This window comes from Rutidosis leptorrhynchoides, chromosome 7 (assembly GCF_046630445.1).
Source record: "Rutidosis leptorrhynchoides isolate AG116_Rl617_1_P2 chromosome 7, CSIRO_AGI_Rlap_v1, whole genome shotgun sequence".
Taxonomy (NCBI): domain Eukaryota; kingdom Viridiplantae; phylum Streptophyta; class Magnoliopsida; order Asterales; family Asteraceae; genus Rutidosis; species Rutidosis leptorrhynchoides.
Genome location: NC_092339.1, coordinates 166,987,181 through 167,012,331, shown reverse-complemented (window position 1 = coordinate 167,012,331; position 25,151 = coordinate 166,987,181). Strand labels below are relative to the sequence as shown.

The window sequence follows — 25,151 nt, the reverse complement described above, 5'->3', positions numbered from 1 at the left end:
TATTTAATATATATAAATCCTTACTTAATTAGTATAAATTTGTATTTAAATAGGGTTTACTAACCAAAATTACAAATATAATGTTGTTGTATAAATAATATTTAGATTACATAAATAACAAAACTAAAGTCAACTATCTGGACGATTTTAAATACTTAAAGATTGTTTTAATAGTTTATCATAAACATTGTTATTTGGTTTAGGAGATTAAGTTTTGATGATTGATGGTTCTCACATAATCATTGTGCAGAGATGTAAAAGATTCAAATCTATTATGATATTAGGGATTATGAGGAATAGTATATTAAATTAGAAATCAATTATTTTCTCATTATAATATGTTTTTCATGGTTGAAATTCTTTTATTGATTTTAAATTTTATGTATTTCAATTAATTATACAAATTTATAATTGATAAATGTAATAGAATTTTGTTTTAACTAATATGTTTTGATTTGATCGATCAAATAATAGAGTTGAATGGATTTTTCTCAAAGACTACCTTCGTTTCTGACGGTCATTCATGATCTAAATGGTAAGGAAATGGTAAACCATACACGCACCTATTTATTTATAGGATAATCCTCTGTTAAATTATTCATCATGTGCTTAAATCTAACTTCTCAATGTTCATTTAACGGAACATTACTATTTATTTATCAGCAAGCACCAGCAGAATTTGTGAGAAGACATATTGATCCACCAGGTACTATTGATTATTTCAGCATTAAGTTAAGACGCACATATTCTATTCGGATTCAACTGCGATGGGAATGTACAAAATTGTTCTTCAGTGATGGCTGGGAAGAAATTAATAAGTATTTCCAAATTGAAAGTAGTGACATATTAACGTTGGCATATGTGGATGAGTACACATTTGAAGTGAAACATTACATAGCAAGAGACGATTTCTGTGAACGTTTTTCTTCGAAAAAGCCATGTCTATCATACTTAAAAATGAACATGAATCCAAACACCTCGGAACTGGTATTGTATTCTGTACACTAATTTATTGTACATGATATGTGTTGTTAATATATTAAACATGCTTAATTATTAACAGGTGTTGCCAACTAAATGGATTGGAAATCAGGCAATGGATTATGATAGAGAAATTAGGTTGGAGGTACTCAACATTGGAGGATATGTATATGCCGTGGAAATGAGTTGTATTGCCAATAAGTTATTGTTAAAAAATGGTTTTCAAAAATTGGTAAAGGATCTTAAAGTGAATAAGTCTGATGTGCTTTGCTTAACGATGATCGATGAAGATCATATAGGGATGATGGTTTACTCTGCTGATGGATGTGAGAATCAATACTCGGAACTTATTAATTCAAAGACATATGAACATGGAGAACCTTCTGGCAGCAAACCATCTTCATCAATTGACATAATTGTCATTGATTCATCGACTGATTATACCGAGAGTGAGACATCAATAGGTAGTGAGCATGATGATATATCTGAGGAAAATTCTTTTAAGGTTGACACATATGGAAGTGAGAATGAGGATATATTAGAGGAAGATTGGTCTGATGATGACACAGATGGTGTGGAAAACACAGATGTTATTGTGAAAATGACCATTCAAAAAGCAAATATGTTTGTAAGCTTTCTTTACTTTCATATAGGCCATACATATGTTTTAATAGTTATTTAATCTGAATAACCCATTAGTGTTTATGTTTATGATTAATGTATATTTGGATAGCGTCTACCGGAAGAATTCGCTGGATTGCGGGTGTTGAAAGATGAGATGAAGGTTCCTGTAGTTAATGAAGATGGTATTGAATGCATCTGGGGGGTCGAAAACAGATTTCAAAAAGCGTCAGCCGAATTTATATGTATCTGGTGGTTGGTTTGAGTTTAAGCGCGTCAATAATCTCAACCCAGATGATGAAGCAGTTTTCACCTTCAAGAAAAGTGAAAGAAAGTTCATTGTCTCGAATGTAAGGCGAGTAATTTAACAACTGTGCTGTTGTTTAAACATGACGTTATTTCGGTTGATAGTAAAACCAATTATATTTTGTAAGTGTTTGTAACTAATACCAATTTGTGATGTGGTAAGGATGGATGTTGTGATCAAACTTTTTTTGTGATTGTGGTAGTTTGAACACTATATGATAAATAGTAATGGATTTTGTTAATTAGTTAGAATTAATATAGGGTCGTATTATATGCTGATTGTGTAGCATTTTATAACATCATTGTAGTCTAAAAATATTTATGTTTGATGTATCAGATACAAATGTATGTACATTAGTAACAATGTGTATCGAAACTAATTGACCTGAATATACAAGTGCATATAATAAGACATTTGTAAAAGAACAAAGTGCAATGGTAATGTTTGGATGTTTCACATAAAAAAAATAACACTAAAATTTTTTATAAAATAAACATAAAGACAAAACCACATAACCTTCAAAAGATACGCAATAATTGTATTCATAAAACAAAAACAAAATCATGAGTCATGAACTATTACTCTTAAAACAAACCATAAAAGCAAATAAAGAAAAATGAAAATAAGTTCAAAGCAATCTTAAAATTAACTTGACAAATGAAAAGTAAACAAAATGCATCATCTGGATTTAGACACCTTTTCACTTTTGTTGATGAAGATTTAACAATTGGTTGAGTGGCAGAAGGAGTGACTGTGGAACCACACTATAGAGGTGAACAATTGTAGAGTAAGTAAAAGAATGTAAGTAACTCTACCCATGACATCTAAAATAATACCAATGATAATAATAGATTAACTTTAATTTAAAATACATAAATAAAAGAAATTATAAACTGAAATGCAAAAATTACATGTGCTAATATGGATTAAATTAATGTATTAAGTAAAATGTCACATTGTAAACTGAAATGAATTGACCTGAATATATACAAGTACATATAATAAGACATTTGCAAAAGAACAAAGTGTGATGGTATTGTTTGGATGTTTCACACAAAAAAAATAACACTAAAGAAATTTATAAAATAAACATAAAGAAATCACCACATAACCTTCAAACGATACGCAATAATTGTATTCATAAAACAAAAACAAAACCATGAGTCATGAATTATTACTCTTAAAACAAACCATAAAAGCAAATAAAGAAAAATGAAAATAAGTTAAAAGCAATCTTAAAATCAACTTGACAAATGAAATGTAAACTGAAATGTATTAAGTAAAATGTCACATTGATTGGTATTAAAGTTAATGTATTAAGTAAAATGTCACATTGTAAACTGAAATGCAAAAATTACCTGGCGTAATATGGAGAAAATAAAAAGAAATATACAAAATATACTGAAATACAAAAGAAATATACTAAAAACAGAGATATACGAAAGAAATTATAAAAACAGATAAAAAGATTTCGTATATTATAAATATACGAAACAGAGATATACGAAATGTACTGAAATACAAAAGAAATTATAAAAATATTCAATCTGAAAAGAGATATACGAAATATACTAAAAACAGATAATGAACACAAACCAGATTCATCCGACACTTGCCTTCATCGTAACCATATCCCAACTTTTGAAGGAGCCAAACGACTTTAATTTTAATGGTAAAATTAACTTTTCGTCCGTCAATCTCTGAAACCCGAATGATGTTCATCGATGTGACCATTATTTAAAACTAAAATAAAAAGAAACATAAGTTAGAAAATAATCATTCAAAAAACATCAACATTATTGAAGTTGAGTGAAAAAAAGTAAACCTGGATATTTATCGAATTTGAAACCGAGAGAGAATTTGAATTCAAAATAACAAAGATTATTTTGAAAATAATGGTATAATGGGCGGGTGAATTGTGTATCAGATGTTTAAAGTAGAGATGTGTTGGTAAATGTGTGCACTTGAGTGTATTTTTTTTTTAAAAATCAACCTTCTCACCACTTTCTATACTAAAAAGTAATTTTGAATTCAAACTGATCAGATTTTCTAATGCCATGTGGGATGGTGACGTGGTGTATGATATGGCCGAAACGGACGTTTTATTCGTGCGGTGTCGTTAGGACGCAGGACGTCTGATTCAGTTGATCAAGGTAGCACACAGTGGTTTTGTTTATTTATATTGTGCGGGGCCTAAATTTACTTTTACTTTCTAAGGCGTAGAGGGTGTAAGTTAACCTAGTGTCGTGTTTTTTATGGATTAACGAATTGAAGATCAAGTGGATAATTGTCTTTTAGTTAAATTACCTAGATAAAAGATAGTAGTTGGTTTTAGCTAAAAGTCCTAATTGCAGAAAAGTAAATAAGTGGAAGGATATCCGGAGTATGTAGATCAGGCAAATGTTGACCAGGATATCAGTGTTGGGTTAGGGAAAGGTAATTATGCTTATGTTAAGACTATGCTTGGAATGATACAGATCTGGTTGGATGAGCCAATTACACAGACCTACTTGTCTCTGAACTCTCGGAGTTCTCTTTGAGCAGTGAGAAGTATGTCACTGGGTCGTATAATCGAAAGGTAGCTATACCTCAGAGGTTATCCTCAGTAAAGTACTAGGTTTATTAGTGAGTTAAGCTCTAATCCTAACCCTCGTTATCAGTTTAGTTAACTGAATAACAACGTGCCGTGTTGATTGAACACTGATCACAAACGGAAGGAATCCGTCGGTTTAAGTTGGCAAAACCTTAGGTGAAAACTAACAACCATTCCATCATACTAATGAGATCATATCAATTCAAACATTATACAGCATTACAGTTGAGATACTGATAGTAAAGCAGATAGAAACCTAATGAATACCTAAACAGTTGATATGACTAAGTCCTAAGGTAACAATCAAATAAGAACATGCAATAGGCTTGGGTCACACAGTGAAGGCACTAACTAGATCTTAACAGCTCCTAAAAAGTCTCTTTGGAATAGTCAATAGGCATACTAGGTCATTCATGTCTCAATTCATAAGTTCCGTGTCCTAAAAGCGCATTAAATGCCTCTCGGGAACTCTGACCATACCGAGTTCATGGAATCTTCAGATACAGTATAACCAGGGGTCTTAATCCTATGAAGTAGCTAATTTCATATAGGTGGACAAGTCCTGATCACAACCTAGGTTGGTCAATCCTTAAGATGCTAGCATACAAATCTATCAGACTTCCTAGTTCAGTATTATAACAGTAATCGTACTAAATTAACATAATTACGCTAACCCAAACTTCTATCATGACAACATACAGATTAATTAAACTATCATGGTAATATCGGAATGCATTATTAAACATAAAAAGTAAGAACACATGTTTAATACAAAAGACAAGCGTTTCGGATAAAAACCTGAAAAGGCCGAAGAAATCTGCCCGATATCATAGGGACTCGCCGGGATATCCTCCGGAAAATAAAAGCTAAGCTAACTACTAATAAAAACTAACTAAAAGCTTGAAAATATAAAATGAATTCCAAATTGAGTGTGTGTTGAAATGGATGGAGAAAGCCCTTTAAATAGACTTGATTTTGCCTGCAAACGGCTGGCAGACCGTTTGGCAAGCCGTTTGGCAGGCCGTTTGCAGGGGCCGTTTGGCAAGTCAAGCCGTTTAAGGTGGCCGTTTGCTCTGGCCGTTTGGCAGGCCCTTTATGAGCCAGGCAGGCCATTTGGCAAGCCGTTTGGTCTGCCTGGTCAGCTGATTTCACTGGATCGTAACTTGATTTTTTGTCTTTCACCATTTTCGCTCTAGAATCTTCGTTTTAGCTCCGTTTTACTTGATTCTTTTTGCATCACCTTCGTAATTACTTAATCTACAAAATCTACCGAAAAAACGATAATTTTGCTGACAAAGTTTGAATCTTTATTGTTCTAGGGCTTAATATTGGGGGTAAAAATGTGACTTTTTGGCCGATATCAGTATATGTATTGTATGTATAGGTTTGGTGTGGGGTAAAAAAATAGCAACAAATAGTGTATATGTATAGGTTTTTTGTGAGATAAACTTCTCTCCTATGTGGACCAAAAATGAAGGGCTGATGGACATGTGGACAAAAGCTTAACGATATATATATGTATATATATATATATATATGTATATATATATATGTATATATATATATATAGTGGCAGGATCAATGGGGAAGTAACCAATCGGGGGGAAGCGGGGGGAAGCAAAAATTTTATTTTTTCGTTTATTTTGGAAAAAATTTTCAGGCATCAAGATCACATGAAAATATGAACATTTAGAAAAGACACTTCGTGATGAATGTTATTATTTGGGCGGGAAAACGATCGACAAAAATAACATTAAAAATAATATTGATCGTGAAGAATGTTAACGTTTTTTTTTCATGTCTTGTGAAGTAAAATTTAGCCCGATTTAGAGTTTAGGGTTTAGGGTTTGGTGTTTTGGGTTTAGTCCCTAAACTCAAAACCCCAAACCCTAAACCCTAAACTCTAAACCGTTCGTGTTAAAAACTCAATCTAAATCCTAAATCTAAACCTTAAATATAAACCCTAAACCCTAAATTTATAAACCCTAATATCTAAACCCTATAAACCCTAATATCTAAAACCTCAACATACGCTCGAAAAACACGATAATTGATATATATTACTTCTTCGAGCGTTTTTCCGTCAAAATAAAAACTTTAATCACAAAGTGTCTTTATTAAATGTTCATATTTTCATCCAATCTATAATGTTCATGAACAAAGTTTTTTCAGAAAACAAATTTTTTTTTTTGCTTCCCTCCGCTTCTCCCCGATTGGTTACTTCCCCCTTTATCCTACCACTATATGTATATACACTATATATATGTATATATATATATATATATATATATATATATATATATATATATATATATATATATATATATATATATATAGTGGTAGGATCAAGGGGGAAGTAACCAAGCGGGGGGAAGCAAAATTTTTTTTTTTTTCGTTTTTTGAAAAAACTTTGTTCACGAACATTATAGATTGGATGAAAATATGAACATTTAGTAGAGACACTTTGTGATAAATATTTTTAGTTTGGCGGGAAAACGCTTGAAGAAGTAATATATAACAATTATCGTGTTTTTCGAGCGTATGTTGAGGTTTTAGCTATTGGGGTTTAGATATTAGGGTTTATAGGGTTTAGATATTAGGGTTTAGAAATTTAGGGTTTAGGGTTTAGATTTAGGGTTTAGATTTAGGATTTAGATTGAGTTTTTAACACGAACGGTTTAGAGTTTAGGGTTTAGGATTTGGTATTTTGGGTTTATGGAATAAACCCAAAATATCAAACCCTAAACCCTAAATCGGACTAAATTTTACTTCACAAAACATGAAGAAAAAAAACCGTTCATATTCTTCACGAACAATATTATCTTGAATGTTATTTTTGTCGATAGTTTTCCCGCCTAAATAATAACATTCATCACGAAGTGTCTCTTCTAAATGTTCATATTTTCGTGTGATCTTGATGCCGGAAAAAAAATTCCAAAAAAAAAGAAATTTTTTTTTTGCTTCCCTCCGTTTCCCCCCGATTGGTTACTTCCCCATTGATCCTGCGAAGGTCTTCACGGAAGCAATTTCTCTACCCTGGAGTAGGGAGGAAGATGACTTTCTCTTCTAGTGAGTGGAGAATTCTTTCTTGACTCGTGGTTAGAGAAACGACTTCTCTTTTATTTTAGGTAGAGAAAGAATTGTGTACATTTCACCTCCCCATACGTCCCCATACGTCATATGCAGGAGATTGGTTATTGTTGTGGTTGTTGTAATTATATATATATTATTATATCTATATATCTAAAAGACATCTTGGAAATGAATAGAAACTTATCTACCCTAAATTTTTTATTTTTCTAATATTCACACACAGTTTTTCTAATATTTAAGTTTATACCTTTTATAAACATAACACAAACTTTTCTCATTTTATAAGTTAACCATTAAACTTTTCATTCATTATAAATCGCTCACATAATTTTTCCTATCTAATAACCATTCATTATTATTATTATTATTATTATTATTATTATTATTATTATTATTATTATTATATTATCATTACTATTATTACTCTATATACCTAAAAGACATAAGAGAAATGAATAGTGAATTTCATAAGGTTCACAAACTTACAACAATTTTTTATTTTTATTTTTATTTTTTAAATTCAACCACACCCTTTATAGTAGTTAACTTTATAGCTTTTATAAACTTACCACAAACTTTTCACATTTTATAATTTAACAATAAAACTTCCCATTCATTATAAATCGACCACATAATTATATTATATTATACCTATATACTAAAATATAAGAATTTATAAATAGTGAACTTTATGGTTTCTATAATTTTACAAAAACTTTCAATCTTCCGTAATTCAACCACAATCATTATTATAGTTTAACTTTACGTTTATTAGAAATCAAACAAATAACATTCCATTTACTAAGAATCAACCACATAACTTTTTATTTATTACAAATCGTTAATGTTGCTACTATTAATATAATTGTTATTGTTACGTTATTGTTATTATTTGATTTTTTTTTACTTTGAGTTTTTTTACCCATTTCAGTTTATGTCATTTGCTTCTATTTTTATTTTTTTTACTTTTCATAATCGAATTTAGCTAACGTTCATCCGCCGCATCGCGAGTGCGCCACAACTAGTTTTGTTCAAGAAACACAAAGCAAAGAAACATATAGCCCACACAGTATTTACACCGCTATCTTTAATTTAATTTAATTTAATACATCCAACAAACCTTTGCAATAAATACGTGTACTACATGTATAAAAAGTTATACATCATGCTGTTTATCAAATACTTTTGATTTTGATTTTGATTTTGATTTTGATACTGATCCTGTGATAAAAATAGAAATGTCAAAGCCATACCTCGTCTCTCTAACTTGATTATACCTCACCACTTCGTAGTTGGTATAGCTTCGTAACATCCGCTCATATTTGTCCGTACGATAAAATCGTAAAATTAGGGCTAACATAGGGTTAAAATTAGGGTCAGGGTTTAACTAATTTTCTTCCTGATGGAGGTCGAAGAAGAAAATACTTCAATTCTTCTCCAGCAATCAACTACAACAACAACAACCTTATCAAATGAAAAATTGCTCGAAATTAATGCTACTAATGATAATGAATTACGAAAATTTGGATCCGAATCCGACACAGTTACCAAATTAGACGATCCGAAATCTGGTATTCCAATTGCGGTTGGGGAAAATGACGGTGCTGTTGAAATTGAAGCTGCTAATGCTGACGTGGTAGATATGGAGCGTGATAGTTGTGAGTTAACGGATTCCGTTAAAGTTGACGGCGGAGACTGTGCAGCTGTTGTTGTTGAGAATGATAAGGATGGTGGTGTGAGTGAGATTATGAAAATTGAGGAAAATGTTCGGTTACTGCCAGTTGCTGAAAATGGTGAAAATGAAGATGTGATGGAAGGTGTTGAACATGACGGTGGTGGTGACGTCACTCATACAGAAAATGTCGAGGTTGCAGATGAAGTGGAAGAGGAGGAGGAGGAGGAAGAAGAAGAAGAGGAGGAGGAAGCTGCTGGTGAGGAAATAAGTATGTCTGATGAAGAGAAATTGAAAACTGAATTGCCTGTTAAACGACGTGGACGTGGGCCCGGGAAGAAAAGGAAAAAAGAAGGGAAGAATTCAAAGGTTGTTACTGTTAAAGCTAATGTTGGGAGCGAAAAGACGATTGAGGAGGAAGATGTTTGTTTCATTTGCTTTGATGGTGGAGACCTTGTGCTATGTGACAAACGGTACAGGTTTTGTTTAGGTTTATGCGGTTTCGAGCTAATTGGATTTGTGAATATTGATTTTGTGATTTGGATGTTTTGTATTTACAGGAACTGCCCTAAAGTTTATCATCCTAGTTGTGTTAACCGGGACGAGGCGTTCTTTCAAACCAAGGGTAAATGGAATTGTGGTGAGTATGTTTTTCGATCTCTTATACCTGTTCTTAAATTAGATTTGAGTTTTAATATAATTGCTTAACTTTATTATTACCATTTATCAGCTTTTATGCTGCATTGCTTTATAGTTGTCGAAAAATATTTGAATGTTGTTTGTATGCATACCTGTTAGTTGCTAAATGGGCATAGTGGTTTGATATACTATGGAATAGAATATGTTTTCCTTTGGATGGGAATGAATCTTCCTTTTTGGGTATTCACGTTACCAAAAGGATGAAGTTGTGCTTATTTGAACATCATTTTTGGTAATATGTTATAAGTAGTAGTTATTAAGACAGGGGACCTTGGTTTTCATCTTATTTCATATGTATTCTGATCTGATTCTGTATTCAATTGCTAAGAGGATATTACTATGTTAGTTGTATCTTGCTACAAATGCGTTAATTGATGGCTGATTATCTTTATAGCTTTCTTTCTACAATTTCCAATTATGTGTGTGTGTGTGTGTGTGTGTGTGTGTGTTTTGCGTTACTTATAGATACATGCAGTAATTTTGTATGTTTTTTTGTGAACAAAAAACAAGTTTGACAGAGTAGGTTTTAATCTTGGGTTACCGATAAAAAACCAACTTGATGATAGAGTGCAAAAGAAACAAAAATAGAATTAACGAATAGACAAGATTGATTAGTCAAATATCAGTGATCTCCTAATCTAGACTCATCTGATAGTTTTAGAATCTATCTACTAAACAAAAATCATTCAGATTTATGTGATAATAACAAAATAAAGTACAAATATGATTTATATCAGCAAAGTTGCAAAAATTGCTACTCGGGGAGTATTTGGTCGGGACTTTGTAGGGAGTACTCGGATGTTGACTAAGTTTGACTTTGGCCAAGTTTTGACAAAGTTTAACTGATTTTCCGAATATTTGCCGAGTTTTGACCGATTTTTCGAGTAATCCTGAGTTTTGGCTGACTTTGACTGAGTTTGACCAAGTTTGACTGAGTACTTGCCGAGTACTCCCCAAGCTACAAAACCGATTATTCACCGAGTAATTCCGAGTTCTGCAACACTACATATCAGTTGCATTCGAGTTTGAGTAGTCGAAAAAAGAATTATCTAAAATTAGATGTTTTTTTGAAGGGCATTGACCAAAACTACGTAACTGTATCAATCTATTTTTCCTGAATAAGTTTTGCTGCTTTTGCTTGGGTGTATTCATCTCAAGCTGATAGTTTCCTCAAACACCATATATCTTAAAATGTCAGATATATACCCCAAATTGTTATTATAACTGATTAATCAAAATAATCAATTACAAGCAATTCTGTTCTATTTATGCCTCTTACTTGAGTTACTTCTAAATGCTATGCTTTTGATGTTTTGGGTAGTATCAAAATCCATTTGGTTATTTGTATACTTCCTTCTCTAATTTCTCACACATGAGAAATTATCTAGTATGCAAAGCTTTATAATTTAGGTCGTAATCTTTTACAAAAACGCTTATTTGTAATATGACAGCTGTCAGTGTTCTTGCATGTTACTTTGGTTTAGTAAATACTCCGTATAATTTTTGAAATTGACCAATGCTTAGGTACTTTAGTTTAGAAATGCTTTCTGCAGCTCATGCTAAAGATTGTCTGGCAAAATTATCATTATTTATTTCACAAGTCAAAAATGGAATCTTTTTTAAGACTAGTTTATAATGAAAGCATCACGAAGATGGTCTAGTAATTGGCGTGGGTCCGATTCAAACTTAACTAGCTGCACATCTTGAGGGTAGCCAGAGAAAGGGTTGGAAACGGTCACTAAATACCCGGTTAGACCGCGTACATCTAAGTAAAAGTACTCGGGTAACCTAAACAAGGAAAAACCTAACATACTTACCTGTTTATAATTTACGATGAAACGTATGCTGTCTTGAGTATTTGCATGTGAAGTCAGCATATTATAGAGTGGACACTTCATCCGTAGGGATATAATTTTATTTCTATGCATATTTCTTTGATAATCTTTTTTTGAACTTTTTTTTTTTTTTGAAGTTTTTTATGGATCCATTTTTATCTCTGATGTGCACATGTTCAATGCAGTTATAGTCAGGTATCATCATTGGCGAATGCATGCCTGTAAATTTTTTTTATACAATGTACTTTTCAAATGCATGAGACGCTACTAAATTTAACTATAGGACCCTATACATTTTTAAAATTTATGGTTTTTTTTGGAGGTAAACAACCACTAAAGTGCCTTTAAAGTATAATTAGCTTTTAAATTTCTTTTGGGACCCCATTGGGTTTTCATCCTGGATTCGCCAAAGGTTATCATAATGAAATTTTGTATCCTTTGATTTCTTATGTGCCATATAAATATAATGAGATGCTCAGATATCGTTCACCCTGAAATCCTGAACTTTTATAAAACTCACTCTACGTTTTCAACCTTTTTTTCTTTCAGGTTGGCACCTGTGTAGCGTGTGTGAGAAGAAGGCTGATTATATGTGTTATACATGCACCTTTTCTTTGTGTAAAATATGCATTAAGAATAATGTTTTATACTATGTTAAGGGGAACAAGAAAAAAGGCTTGTGTGACGCTTGTGTGAAAATTATCATGTTAATTGATAACGATTCACAAGAAAATCAGGTTTCATCATCATTCTTATGCTAAAATTATTCTGTTTATCATTATCATATATATTAATCTAATTGTTAATTTGACATATCAATTTTTAACTGCAATGATTGATACTTGAATTCCGTTTCGATTATGTAGGCAAATGTAGACACAGATGACAAGAATAGCTGGGAATATTTGTTCAAGATTTATTGGACAGATTTAAAAGAAAAACTTAACCTTTCTTTAACCGAGCTCGTTGAGGCTAAGAATGCTTGGAAAAGTTACACGCCAGCTGGCAAACACGAGCTTCCAGCTGGACTGGATGACGGCTCGGGGTCAGAAAGTCAAACAAAGAAAACAAGAGGAAGAAAGTCAAAGAAGCACAAGACTTCTGGGGGGACTTCGGGGCCCTCAAACGCTGACTGGGCATCAAACGAACTTCTTGAATTTGTAACGCACATGGGAAGTAACAAATCATATCAATCTCAATTTGATGTACAAGCTCTATTGCTTGAATACATCAAAACAAACAATCTTCGTGATACTCGGCGTAAAAGTCAAATAATTTGCGATACAAGACTTCGAAGACTTTTCGGTAAACCACGTGTCGGGCATTTCGAGATGTTAAAACTTCTTGAATCTCACTTTCTTATAAAAGAAGATGATGTAATTCAGGGTAGTGTAGTCGATACTGAAATTAGCCTGATAGACAATGATGAAGCAACTATAAATATGACAAAAGTTGGAAAAGATAAAAAGAGGAAAATAAAAAAGAAGGGTGATCGGGACCCGCAATCGAATCGGGATGATTATGCTGCAATTGATATACATAATATAAATTTAATATATATGAAACGGAAGTTGGTGGAGGATTTACTTGGTGATGTTGAATCGTTCGCTCGTAAAGTTGTTGGTACGTTTGTTCGAATAAGGATATCGGGTGCTAATCTTAAGCAAGACATATATAGATTGGTGCAAGTTACAGGTAATCATCTATTTATTCTAATGAGTTGAGTTTGTGTATGTTTGATCTATGGCTGCAAATATCATTATTTGGGAAGTACTTGTTCGGGCTTTTTGAGGGAGTAATCGGCAACTCGGAGAGTAATCGGGGACGGGGAGTAATCGGATTGGGCTTTTTATACATTAAAGTATTGAATTTAACATTTAACATAAACATAAACATATACATAATCTTCAGTTGTTCAAAAACTCTAAATATCTAGTTTAATTCATATTAAAATGTTGACCAATATTGACTTTGACCGTTTTTGACAAACTATATCCGACTTTGACCAACTAAGGGTATGTTTGGCAAAACTTTAGCTGGTAGCTTGTAGATGGTAGATGTTAGCTTTTTATATGTATTTTGGTGTTTGACAGGGTAGCTGAAACTGTTAAAATAAAGTGTAAAATGACAAAAAGCTAGGAGCTTTTTTAGCTTTTTCCCTCCCTCAAAACTCAAAAAGCTTTAAGCTCTTGTAGCCAAACAGAGCTTTTTACTTGATAGGAGTTTTTTTCATAAAAATTAAAACCTAAAAGCTCCAAAAAGCTTGTTGCCAAACATGCCCTAAATTCGATTTTGACCCGTTGACCAGTCAATTACTCGATTTTGAAAACTCGGATCGGCCGGTTACTAAAAAGGAGTAATCGGGGAGTAATGAAATTGATTGGGGAGTTTTACAACATTGGTTTGGTCTTTATATTTTAGTGTGTTTTCTTTTATGAATGTGTGCAGGTACTACCAAAGGAAAACAATACCCGGTTGGCAAAAAGATGACTGATACCATGTTTGATATATTGAATCTTGATAAAAAGGAAACGATATCCATTGATATCATTTCAAATCAAGACTTTACAGAGGTAACTGAGTTTTAAAAAATTGAAGTTTGTAGAAAATATTGGTTTTTGTAGTTGCATTACTTTTATTTGAATATTTGAATTGGTGATATAATAGGAAGAATGCAAACGTCTTCGACAGAGTATTAAGTGTGGACTTATAAATAGGTTGACAGTGGTACGTTCTCTTTTCCTAGATTTGAATAAATTGTTACCATGAAACATGTTTCATTATCCTGAGTTTTTTAGTTTCTTTTAGGGAGACATTCTGGATAAGGCCATCGAACTCCAATCAGCCAGAGTGAATGATGTAAGTTCATTATGAAGCAATAATTTTTCCGTTAATGTCCATTGGTCAGCGTTGTAGATTATCCTGATTTCGATACTGGTTCAGTTACAGGGCCTGCAGGTTGCGTAGTTTGGGTTCGCTTTAAGACGTTATTTGCAATAACTTGCACTTTTTATGATTTTGGTTTCTGAAGCTTGCAGTTACCAAGAACTACTTAATTTCAACTTTAGGATAAAATGTATCAAATTTATTTTGATTATACAAATATTATTAGGAATATCAACTTGATTATTTATATAGAGACCCAAGTTACAATAATCTTTACCCATAACCAATTTTCAACTCTACCGTACATTTTCAGAAACCAATATGCGAATCAGAGAAAAATTGCTAGGGTTGGGGTTTTGGGTTTGATATGTGTTAATTTGGAATCTCCTGATGAATATTCAAGTAATTATGCTATTTTTAAATTATGTATGCGAATAATGATTATGAATTAGATACCGCACATTCACATGGTTTTCACGCAATATTGTATTTAATCTGCAGGAGATTGAAGCAGAAATTGTAAAACTTAATCATCTTCGTGATCGAGCAAGTGATTTAGGTCGCAAGAAAGAATATCCTTTGTTTATTAAATGTTCATGATTTCATATTATCATATAAATGAACTATTATTACTGATTAATCAATAAATTATGTGATAATAATTAGATTTTACCAGTAGATTTAATGATTATAACGCGGATTGTTCTTTTGTGATACTTGACTTGTATTTACGCTTAGACAATGTGTAGAAAAGTTACAAACTCTGAAAACACCTGAAGAACGTTTCCGTAGGCTACAAGATATTCCTTTAATTCACGATGATCCTACTATGGATCCAAAACACGAGTCAGAAGAAGAAGACGACCAAAAAAAAGGTACCCTACAGTCTCTTAAAAATTAAAATCGTAGATTCCGTTAGTTAAATTTCTAAAATTTATATGCAGACACGTACAAGATCGCCACTAGTTCTAGTTTTAGCAAAAACCGAGACTCTTCCTTGAAGGAATCTAGGAGAGGTACAGATATAGGTACATCTAGAAACTTGTCGAGTAACAATCGCTCAAAAAAACCCGAAGATGCTACTTTTCAACGTTTTGAACGACATAATGAAAGAGACAAAAGTGTACAAATACCAAGTGTTGTATTGAAGAAACCGAGTTCTACATATGAAACGGAGAAAACTGTAGCTTCGATAAAAGATGCTTCCGAGAGTAGTCCAATCGTAAACGAGACGGAAAAAATGTGGCATTACAAGGATCCATCTGGGAAGATTCAAGGTCCGTTTTCAATGGCACAGTTACATAAATGGAATAATAGTAACTTTTTTCCGTTGGATCTGATAATATGGAGAACGAGTGAGAAGGAAGATGACGGTATTCTGTTAACAAATGCATTAGAGGGACGGTTTCATTTAAAACTTTCGAAGCCTTCAGATGATGAGGGACGTGTTTTTGAAGACCTACCTTCCCCTACTCCGAAACGAAGTTCAGGCCTGTCTGTGGGACCCAGTTCGTATCATAGTGGCAACGAAGGATTGCAGTCACCTACACCCGATAGTTCCCAACTGGCTGTATCAATGGTTCAATCAGGCCACGTGGTTGCACCTACTGGTAGTAGTGTGCCTTTACAAATGGTTCAATCGGTTGCTATTCAAAATCCTCATGGTTGGGGTGGTGGTTCGCTTCACGAGTCACAACTGAGCCCTGTGGTTGGACAGCAACAGCTAGCCTATACCCCGTGGAGTAATGCACCACCAAACACGGTTCAGAATCCTACTGGAAACTTTTTGCAGCCAAATGTAAGTTTGCCAGCAGTTCACACAAATCCGAATGTGGAACCCGTAGGGCCCAATCAGAACGTTACTTGGGGAAGTCCACAATTAACAGGTGCGGCCAGTAGGGTTAAACAAAAAAATATCTAATTAGGGTTTATTGAACGTTACTTGGTGTTTTTAGAGTTTGGAGTATGAGATATCATATTGTTTTATGTACGTGTTTTCGTGTGTTCCATTTCTAACAATCCAATCTTCATTTGTGTTTTAACCCTTATCATAATACCTTCACATGCCATATATCGCTAGTTCACTACCTGATTATGTGAGGATAGTGAATGGAAGAAATCACACAAATAAACAAAAAAATAAAATAAAATAAAAAAAACGATTTCAATAAACCCTACATAGGTACATAACTCGATGGGGGATGATTCTCACACACTTTTTTGATCCTCACACACCAATTGAGTATTATTAGAAGAGCAAAAGGTTAAAATAGGTGTGTGAGGATCAAAAAAGTGTGTGTGAGAATCATCCCCTAACTCGATACTTGAGATATTCTCTTCTTTTTAATTCATCATAACCTCCTTTAATACCTAGATAACCTAATACTTATCTTAACCTAACCAATAAATTGGAGAAAAACATAAATCTTCTGCATGATATCTACTACATGATATCTACTAAAATATATATATAGATAGATTACAATTACACAACAACAACAACAGTACCCAATACCACTTGAGTGGTGTATAGATTACAATTATTATATGAATTTTAAAATCTATTTATCTTCTCGAATTGCTATAACATTCAACTTCACATGTTTACCGAAGAACCAACGGTAAAGTCAGAGGAGATTGGGGTCCTAACATGAAATTTTTAGGGTTGTTTATCTTCTCGAGTTGCTGAGAGATTTGGCTTGCTAGAAATGAATGGTCAGTCATTTTCTACATCACTACCACTTGCTCAAGTCACCACCTTCGCCTACACGAAACAATGGTAACACGAACCTTAACACAACTTCCGTCAGATACAAAATATACTTATGATTACATGTGTCATGTCTAAAAACTAATTAAAACCGGTCAATTAATTATTACCAGGCTATCAATGTTCAAGGTTCAAGGTTCAAGTTTTAATATTCAAAGTGGGCAAGAAATTATACGTTTAAAGTCAAAACTCAATGTTAATCCTTCAAGATTTTACACTAAAATATACACCCTCTTGTAGCGCTTTAGATTGGAAGCACGTATTTGCTGAGGAGCTAGAATTTATAATTGGAGGCAGAAAAAAACCTTATTCTGTTTTCTTTATAATTTTGAGAGGAAGAAAATAAAAAACCTCACTTTTGACTTTTTCCGGTCTTCCTTATTCAACTTTGACTTTAGATATTTTTGTTGGTGTGATATAATATTTGATGAAAGTTATATCAATGAAAACACAATTAAAACCTAACCCATTTATAATTTTCATCAAATATTATATAACACGAACATAAATATTTATAATCAAAGTTGACAAATAAAGACGTTTAAAAGTTAAAGTGAACACTTCTGTTGGGACGGAGGTAGTATCATATTACTATTAGCAAAGTTCACCTGATACAAATAATTCTATAATTTTATGTATTAACCCCATATATATAGAGAAGGAAAAAAGTTACCAGCCTTTTCTATGTGTTTGTTTTCTTGATCACATCTTTACTTTTTACTTTTTACTTTTTGTTTGTTTTTTCAGAAATAATCCTAGACATTAGTATTGCTCAACACACAACCATGTTACCTTTTTAGTGTAAATTTGTGTTAGTTGGTGCTATCCACTCTCACATGGAATGCTTCAAGTGTACATTACTTTTGCCACTAATTTGGTCACAAGGCCAAGACAAAAGTTGGTAATACAATTGAGGGAAGGAAATATACTCATCCATCATGATTCATGGGCTCATGCTCCATCCAATTGTGTTGGTGTTTGGAGTTGACCCTCTTAATAATTCATATCATTGATGTATTAACTAAGCAATTATGATTAGTTATTTCTTGGCATTTTTTTATTTTTTTTTGGTTGCAAAATAACGATAACATTAATAACTGATCCGAAGATCAACAAGTACAATTGATACAATGAAATCCAAAACGAGTCTTACCAAACTAAACTACCTAAACTAATGACCTCACCAACATGGTAAAAACTCGCTAATACTAGGAAATAAAAGCAAGCAAAGACTATAACATATGGACTCAAAAATACCGACAACACTAATACACGACCAACCAAAATAACATCAAACGATGGTGACCGGAAGAACGCTCATCATTACCGCAACAGACCAGCTAAAACAAAAAACATACGAAATAAACCGCCATCCTCTGAGCCAGAAAATTACCGGAACTTACCACCCACCTCGCACCCACAAGCCCGGAGTCAGGAAACAAAAACACTGGCAGCAAACTACCCTCTGAGCCAGAGTACCAACGGCACTCGTCGCCTGGCCAAAAAAGCTGAATGTAGCCGGAAATCCAAAACTCCGATGATGAAAAACAAAGCTGGCGAAGGATCAACTCAACCACCAGATCCACTAACAACCCAAACCCACCACGAGAAAAACCAAATAAACACAGGCGGACGAGAAAATGTCGCCCAACCGGTGCTCGAGAGAGAAAATCCGGCGAGATTCAAGCAAGACAAATAAAACCGAAGAGGATACACGGGAAGCAAAGCCGTAACAAAAACAAAGCAGGCGACCATCATGGCTCCCGGCCAACCTTCAGAACCTGCCACGAGAACGGCAGCAAGGAAAAGAAAAGTCAACCGGAAAAACTCTCCGATTGTCGGAAAAAAAGAAGAAGAAAAAGGCCGGACCACCGGCGAGGTGCTGGTGGCCGGAGAGAGGATAGATACCGAAAATCTACAAAACAAAGCTTGGTTGAAAAGATATAGAGAAAGAAGATGACTTTAGATCTGAGCTTGAAAAGGTTTGAAAAAAAAATCTGTATGGAGAGAGAAAAAAAGATACTGTTTTCTTGGTTTTCAAGACACAAATAGTTGTAAGTTTTATTTCTTGGCATGATAGTTCGATGATTTGTCCCTCTTTTATTGAATTTTTGGAGGTTTTTTTTTTCTTTTTCCTCGAAAAAAGTGATTCATTTGCTATTTGATCTTCTAACCGGTGAAGTATTTGAAGAGTTATAATCCCTTGCATCCATTAATTTGCTTGAAATCCAAGGGACTAATGAGAGCGTGACATGTGGCGCGAAAATCACATGTGATTGAAGGAAAAAAATTTTAAAAACTTTTTTTTTTTCAAAATTTTTTTTTTCGAATTTTTTTTTTCGAAATTTTTTTTTCAACTTTTTTTTTTACAATCACATGTGATTCTGCATGTCAATCACATGTGATTATGCCTGTCAAATCCAATCACATGTGATTGTACAATTCAATCACATGTGATTGTGCACGTAAATCACATGTGATTGTAAAAAAAAATTTAAAAAAAAAATTTCGAAAAAAAATTTAAAAAAAAAAAGTTTCGAAAAAAAAAAATTTTGAATTTTTTTTCAATCACATGTGATTTTCGCGCCACATGACGCGCTCTCATTAGTCTCTTAGATCTCAACTTAATTTATGGTTTCAAATGAATATTCCTCAGTATTTGAAATAGGGATATCAATTAATTTATTTTTATTTTTATTCAAATTGCTTTTGCAATTTGTGAATGGGCTATGCAATTTGCCAATGGCTTTTGCGATTTGCGAATGGACTTTGTGAATGGTCATGACCGGGAAATTCAACTCCCCGCTAGAATTTTAATTATAACCGAGTATTCAGGTCATTTGCAAATTGCTAATTGCTAATTAAGGCTATTCGGAAGACAATTTTTTTTATTTGTTAGCGCATATTTCTAAATTTTTCAAATTATTATAGTGCATATTTATTAAGTAAATCCGTTTTTGTTACTATGCCTTAGAATTAATTGTACTCCAACTAAGTAGAGTTGGCTGCAAATTTAAGAAAACAAAGTTTGAAGGTTTTAAATATACGTATAATGTAAAATAATTGATGATCGGATAAATCACAAAATTGTGGTATCACTTTCTGAAAGTAATTATTCTACTCTTATTGTCTAAGTCTCACAAATATCACTTTGAGATAAGACGGAGATTATATTCTTATTTTTGGCAGAAAACATGTTTGCAGAAGAGTATTTTGTAATTCGTATTGTATATCTCTCATGAATAATCAACTATGCATATATAGGCACTCGTAATTATGAAAGGAATCAATTGGTCGATTGATTCTCCATAAATGTCTCCATAAATATCTTCGTAATTATAAAAGAAATTATTTTCTTGCTCTGAATCATTAACTAAAGTACCCAATTGATCCAATAATTTGAACAATTGTTGTTTAGAGACTGTTTTCCCTCTGTTCGTATGTTTGACCTTAACTTCAGATGCTTTTTTGAAGGGGATGTTCTGTGTTCCCCGCCTTGCTTGCCACAATCGTTCTTTTGGGATTTCTGTTGATAACTTCTTAAAACTTGTAGCTGTTTCATTTACAAGTTCTTCTAATACTTCAGTATTTGCATGTTCATCCTCTTTAACTGATACTTCTTCTAAGGTGAGTTTATTAGGTGTTATATTCTCATCGAGGGGTTCATTAATTGTTTCCAATGGAACACATGTCGAAGATATGTCATTTGCTTTGGTGTTCTTAGTGTTTTTGATGTTCTTGGAAACGGATGGCGCCATATGTTGGTACTATTTTTCGGCTAACGGCTAATATATATCAGTACAGTAATAGAACTGCTCAGTGGGGTGAGATGTGTTGTCGATTGATATTTGCCCTCGGGATAAGTCCCTGCAGACCCATATCACGAACAAAGATTCCGTGGGGTGGCCTTATCAATCTTCCGGGACCAAACTGTAAATTGGTCCGTAAGCGGTTGAGTTCTAGAGTGAGAAAGTACTGTGTAAGAGAGAAAATGTGTTCTCTGCCACAAGTTACTGAATGATGAAATGTGGTGACCCAAGGGGTCTATTTATAGGCACAGATCCTACGTGATATTCGGATATACGTGTCAAATGATGATTGATTGATTTATGTGAAGTATGTAACATCCCGCATTTTTCCGTTAAATTTATTTTTAACACCGTCTTTTTTTTAGATAATATCTTTTGTTATCTAAATTCGTGTCTTTCGTTAACTAACGTTCTTAATATTTCCGTTATTTGATTATAGCATCTCTCGGTTACTCTAGCGATTTAAAATATTCGTTTGGTTAATTCACGCACCCGCATCCGAAATCGTGGGACTAGTTTTGCCACTTGACCAAAGAGGTGGCTAGTAGTTGACTAGTCAACCACCTCACCACCTCCACTCATTCATTCATCTCTTTCTTTCTTTCTTACTTCCTCTTTTTCTCTCAAACACTCAAACAAGAATTCATCATCCATTTCACATCTAGGAAGCTCACAACAAATCCGACTACATATTTGGAATCCTCTCTTCATGCTCTACAACTTGATACCAATTTCATCCATTTTGGGTAACTTTCTAAAATCACTAGATTTCTTGTTCTTGATGTTTTTGACTTGAAATGATGTTAATTAGTGTCTATGGCTCGTGTCTAGCATGAATATATGATTTATTTACTCGATCTTGTTGTTTTGCATAAACTAGCATGAACTTGAAATGGGTTTGTTTAATCTTGAGTTTTGAGTGATTAAATGTTGTTTAAATGTTAAAGTTCATGTATTAAACGTGTTACTAGCATCGTTAGCTTCAATTTGATGTGTTGGTTGATTTAGAAAAGCTTCATTTGCAAAATGGTTGAATTCATAATTTTGGTTAGGGTTTAATGAACTTTAAAACGAACTTTTAACGCATTGAATGCTATAAAATGTTGTTAGTAAGTGTTTAGTTGAATTGTATGTTTCATTACCTTCAAAACGGCATATCGTATGTGTAAATTGGATTCCCGAATCACCATTTGCATTTTTGAGCTTGAAACGTTAAATAATGATCTTTCGGCGAGATTTCGGTTATTGTAAATGTTGGATATGTTTAATGAAATGAGTTTAATTGTATTCCTTGTTAAATTACCTTTCCAACGATATAAGATACGTGTTTTGAATGTTTACGGTTCATAAGTTATGTTTGTTTGAAGTTTGGTTCGAGCCTACACATGAAAACATACCAGAATTTCTGTCAGGCATACGGAGCGGCGCGCCGATTTCTGAGCGGAGCGCTGAATGCCTACAAAATGGCACCGAGGCTTTGCCTTGAAACGGAGCGGCGCGCCACTTATCTGAGCGAAGCGCCATTTGCCTGTTGTCCAAAAGTCTCATTTACGTTTAGTTCTAACGATGCTACGCACCTCCGATTAACATGAAACTTGGCCAACATGCTTATATATGATTTCTCATCATGGAAAAATTGTCGGATACCCGACCCGACCCCGTTGACTTTGACTTTGACCAATTTTGACTTTTAGTCAAACTTAACCAAACACTTATGCAATCGTTCTAACGTGCTTTTATACTTATATCTTGCATGAAACTTGACAACTTGATTTACATGCTATATTAATCGAGTCGTAACGAGCCATATGACTAATTGAACACATTTCGCCCGACCTTGTGTCGTAACCGGTAATTTATACAACTTACTTGTTTAGGTCAAGGCTAAGCAACTTTCATGCACACGTTTACTTTGTGACGTACCTTTATACTCATGCACTCGAGGTGAGATCATAGTCCCACCTTTTCAACAACTTTTATACTTTTAAATCGTGGGCTGAGAAACATATACTTTGTTACATCTTGTACTACTTACTTTTATGTTTTGAACACAAGTCCGATGAAACTAACATTCCACAGCGAGTTTGAACAAAAATCCTAAATTCGATTATCATTAGTTACACTTGCCGGGTGTAAGCGGGAACTTATGTTGTATGGCCATACGGGTTTGACAAACCCTCATTCGGACGGTTCGCTACCGTTAATTCGGATGGAATGTATTTTCGAGAAACAGTGTATGTTCTGACACTATTGTGATGGGGTTCTATGGAAGGAAAGTTAAGCCTTGATAATTGGGTGCTCGCGAACTTATTTTGGAATGCAAACTATTTGGATGATAAATTTTATGGGAATACTAAATCTTGTGGTTCAAAAATAACGTTTATTACTACATCTATGATTTCACCAACGTCTTTCGTTGACAGTTTTCTATATGTTTCTCATGTTCATACTTGGCTACTTGATACATGCTTTCGAACACTTTGATTACTTGCTTGGGGGTCAACCATGCATGCGTACGTTAGGGATAGCATCTTTGGATTCAAACTTAAAGCATACATACTTATGCTATTTATTGCAACTGTGATTTTAAACTTATTATGTCGCAAGTTATTTTATTTATACTTTATAACTTTTGTAAACTTAGACTTGTTGTCGATCCGTTTGGTAAACTAAACTTTGTAAGTTTTGTACGTTTCAAATGAATGCGACATAATTTTGGTCAAACGTGTCTCATATAGGGACTATGACCACGTAACGGGACCTAAGTTAACGGCGCCGTCAATGATGATTTTGTCGGGTCGCTACAGATGGTATCAGAGCGTTGGTTGTAGGGAACTAGGATATGCATTAGTGTGTCTGATAGAGTCGTTAGGACGCATTAGTAAATCTAGACTACAACCGGATAGTTAACCATTGCATTCTGACTTGCATTTGCTATAGATAGCAGTTACTTGACTACTTGTGCATTTATACTTGAATCCTACTTAGGTAAACTTCCTAATTGTACCCAATTCTCGTCATGCGAACTCGTACTCTGCCACTTTCGGGTAACACACGTAAATTCAAGATTCATACACGTAAGGATGACGACGACTTCATTAGTCACACTTGTTCGGGAACTCTATATCCCAGATTTTTTTTCGCCATCGTCTCAACTTACTATCGGTGTCACACCGGTGTTCCTTATTATCTACCACTTCTTGTTACTACCATCACTACTCTAGGTGAGTATCGTCGTCATTACTTATCACTACGGTTGCGTACTACTCGTTATCATAATTCGTTACTCTTTTCATACCTAAAATACATTATCGTTTGACTTGAACCGCATTGATGAAAACAATCATTCATACACTTCCCTCGGGAAACGCATCTTCAGAGTTGCACTAATTCTTTCTATTCAATACGAGTCACGTTGGACACGTCGTTACACTTTGTTCATTTTAAATCTTCACGATTACACAAACTTGAATCTATGGGGTGATGTGGGAATGGAGGTATGAGTTAGTATAATATAACGACACTCGATCAACGTGGTTATATTATAGTCAAGGTTGGAGAATTCGGATCTCGGGGAGATCTCGTTTGGACTTTTTTAGGGAGATCTCGGCATCTTGGAATAATCTCGGGGAGATCTCGGACGTTGACTTTATAGTTTTTTTAATAAAAAAATATACATACAAACATAAACATATGTATATTTATATACGTTTTTACGAGATTTTACAAAAATATACGAGAAATGAGCGAGAAAATCTTAGAAATTATGAATTTTACAAGAAAATCTTACAAATTAGGAAGAAAATCCGAGAAATCGTGGCTTTGACTAAGTTTGACCCCGTTAACCGAGAAATCTCGGGAGATGAACATCTCGTCTCGGTTGCC

General features: G+C 33.6%; 1 protein-coding gene across 1 annotated transcript; it reads left to right on the top strand.

Moving 5' to 3' along the window:
• Positions 1 to 8,832: 8,832 nt before the first annotated feature.
• On the top strand, positions 8,833 to 16,729 carry LOC139858886 (zinc finger CCCH domain-containing protein 19-like). The gene is made up of 10 exons (XM_071847723.1): positions 8,833 to 9,740; positions 9,828 to 9,907; positions 12,351 to 12,538; positions 12,668 to 13,496; positions 14,250 to 14,374; positions 14,469 to 14,528; positions 14,610 to 14,660; positions 15,189 to 15,259; positions 15,420 to 15,562; positions 15,632 to 16,729. The coding sequence occupies exons 1-10, from the start codon at positions 8,998 to 9,000 to the stop codon at positions 16,606 to 16,608; spliced, it is 3,267 nt and encodes a 1,088-aa protein (XP_071703824.1). The 5' UTR covers positions 8,833 to 8,997; the 3' UTR covers positions 16,609 to 16,729.
• The last annotated feature ends 8,422 nt before the right edge of the window (positions 16,730 to 25,151 follow it).

What these genes read in the sequence shown, in the direction of transcription:
- LOC139858886 (XM_071847723.1), top strand. Translation starts at nt 8,998, where the DNA reads ATGGAGGTCGAAGAAGAAAATACTTCAATTCTTCTCCAGCAATCAACT. An exon ending in CTTGTGCTATGTGACAAACG is followed by an intron (nt 9,741 to 9,827) that starts GTACAGGTTTTG and finishes TTGTATTTACAG; the next exon opens with GAACTGCCCTAAAGTTTATC. An exon ending in TTATAAATAGGTTGACAGTG is followed by an intron (nt 14,529 to 14,609) that starts GTACGTTCTCTT and finishes AGTTTCTTTTAG; the next exon opens with GGAGACATTCTGGATAAGGC.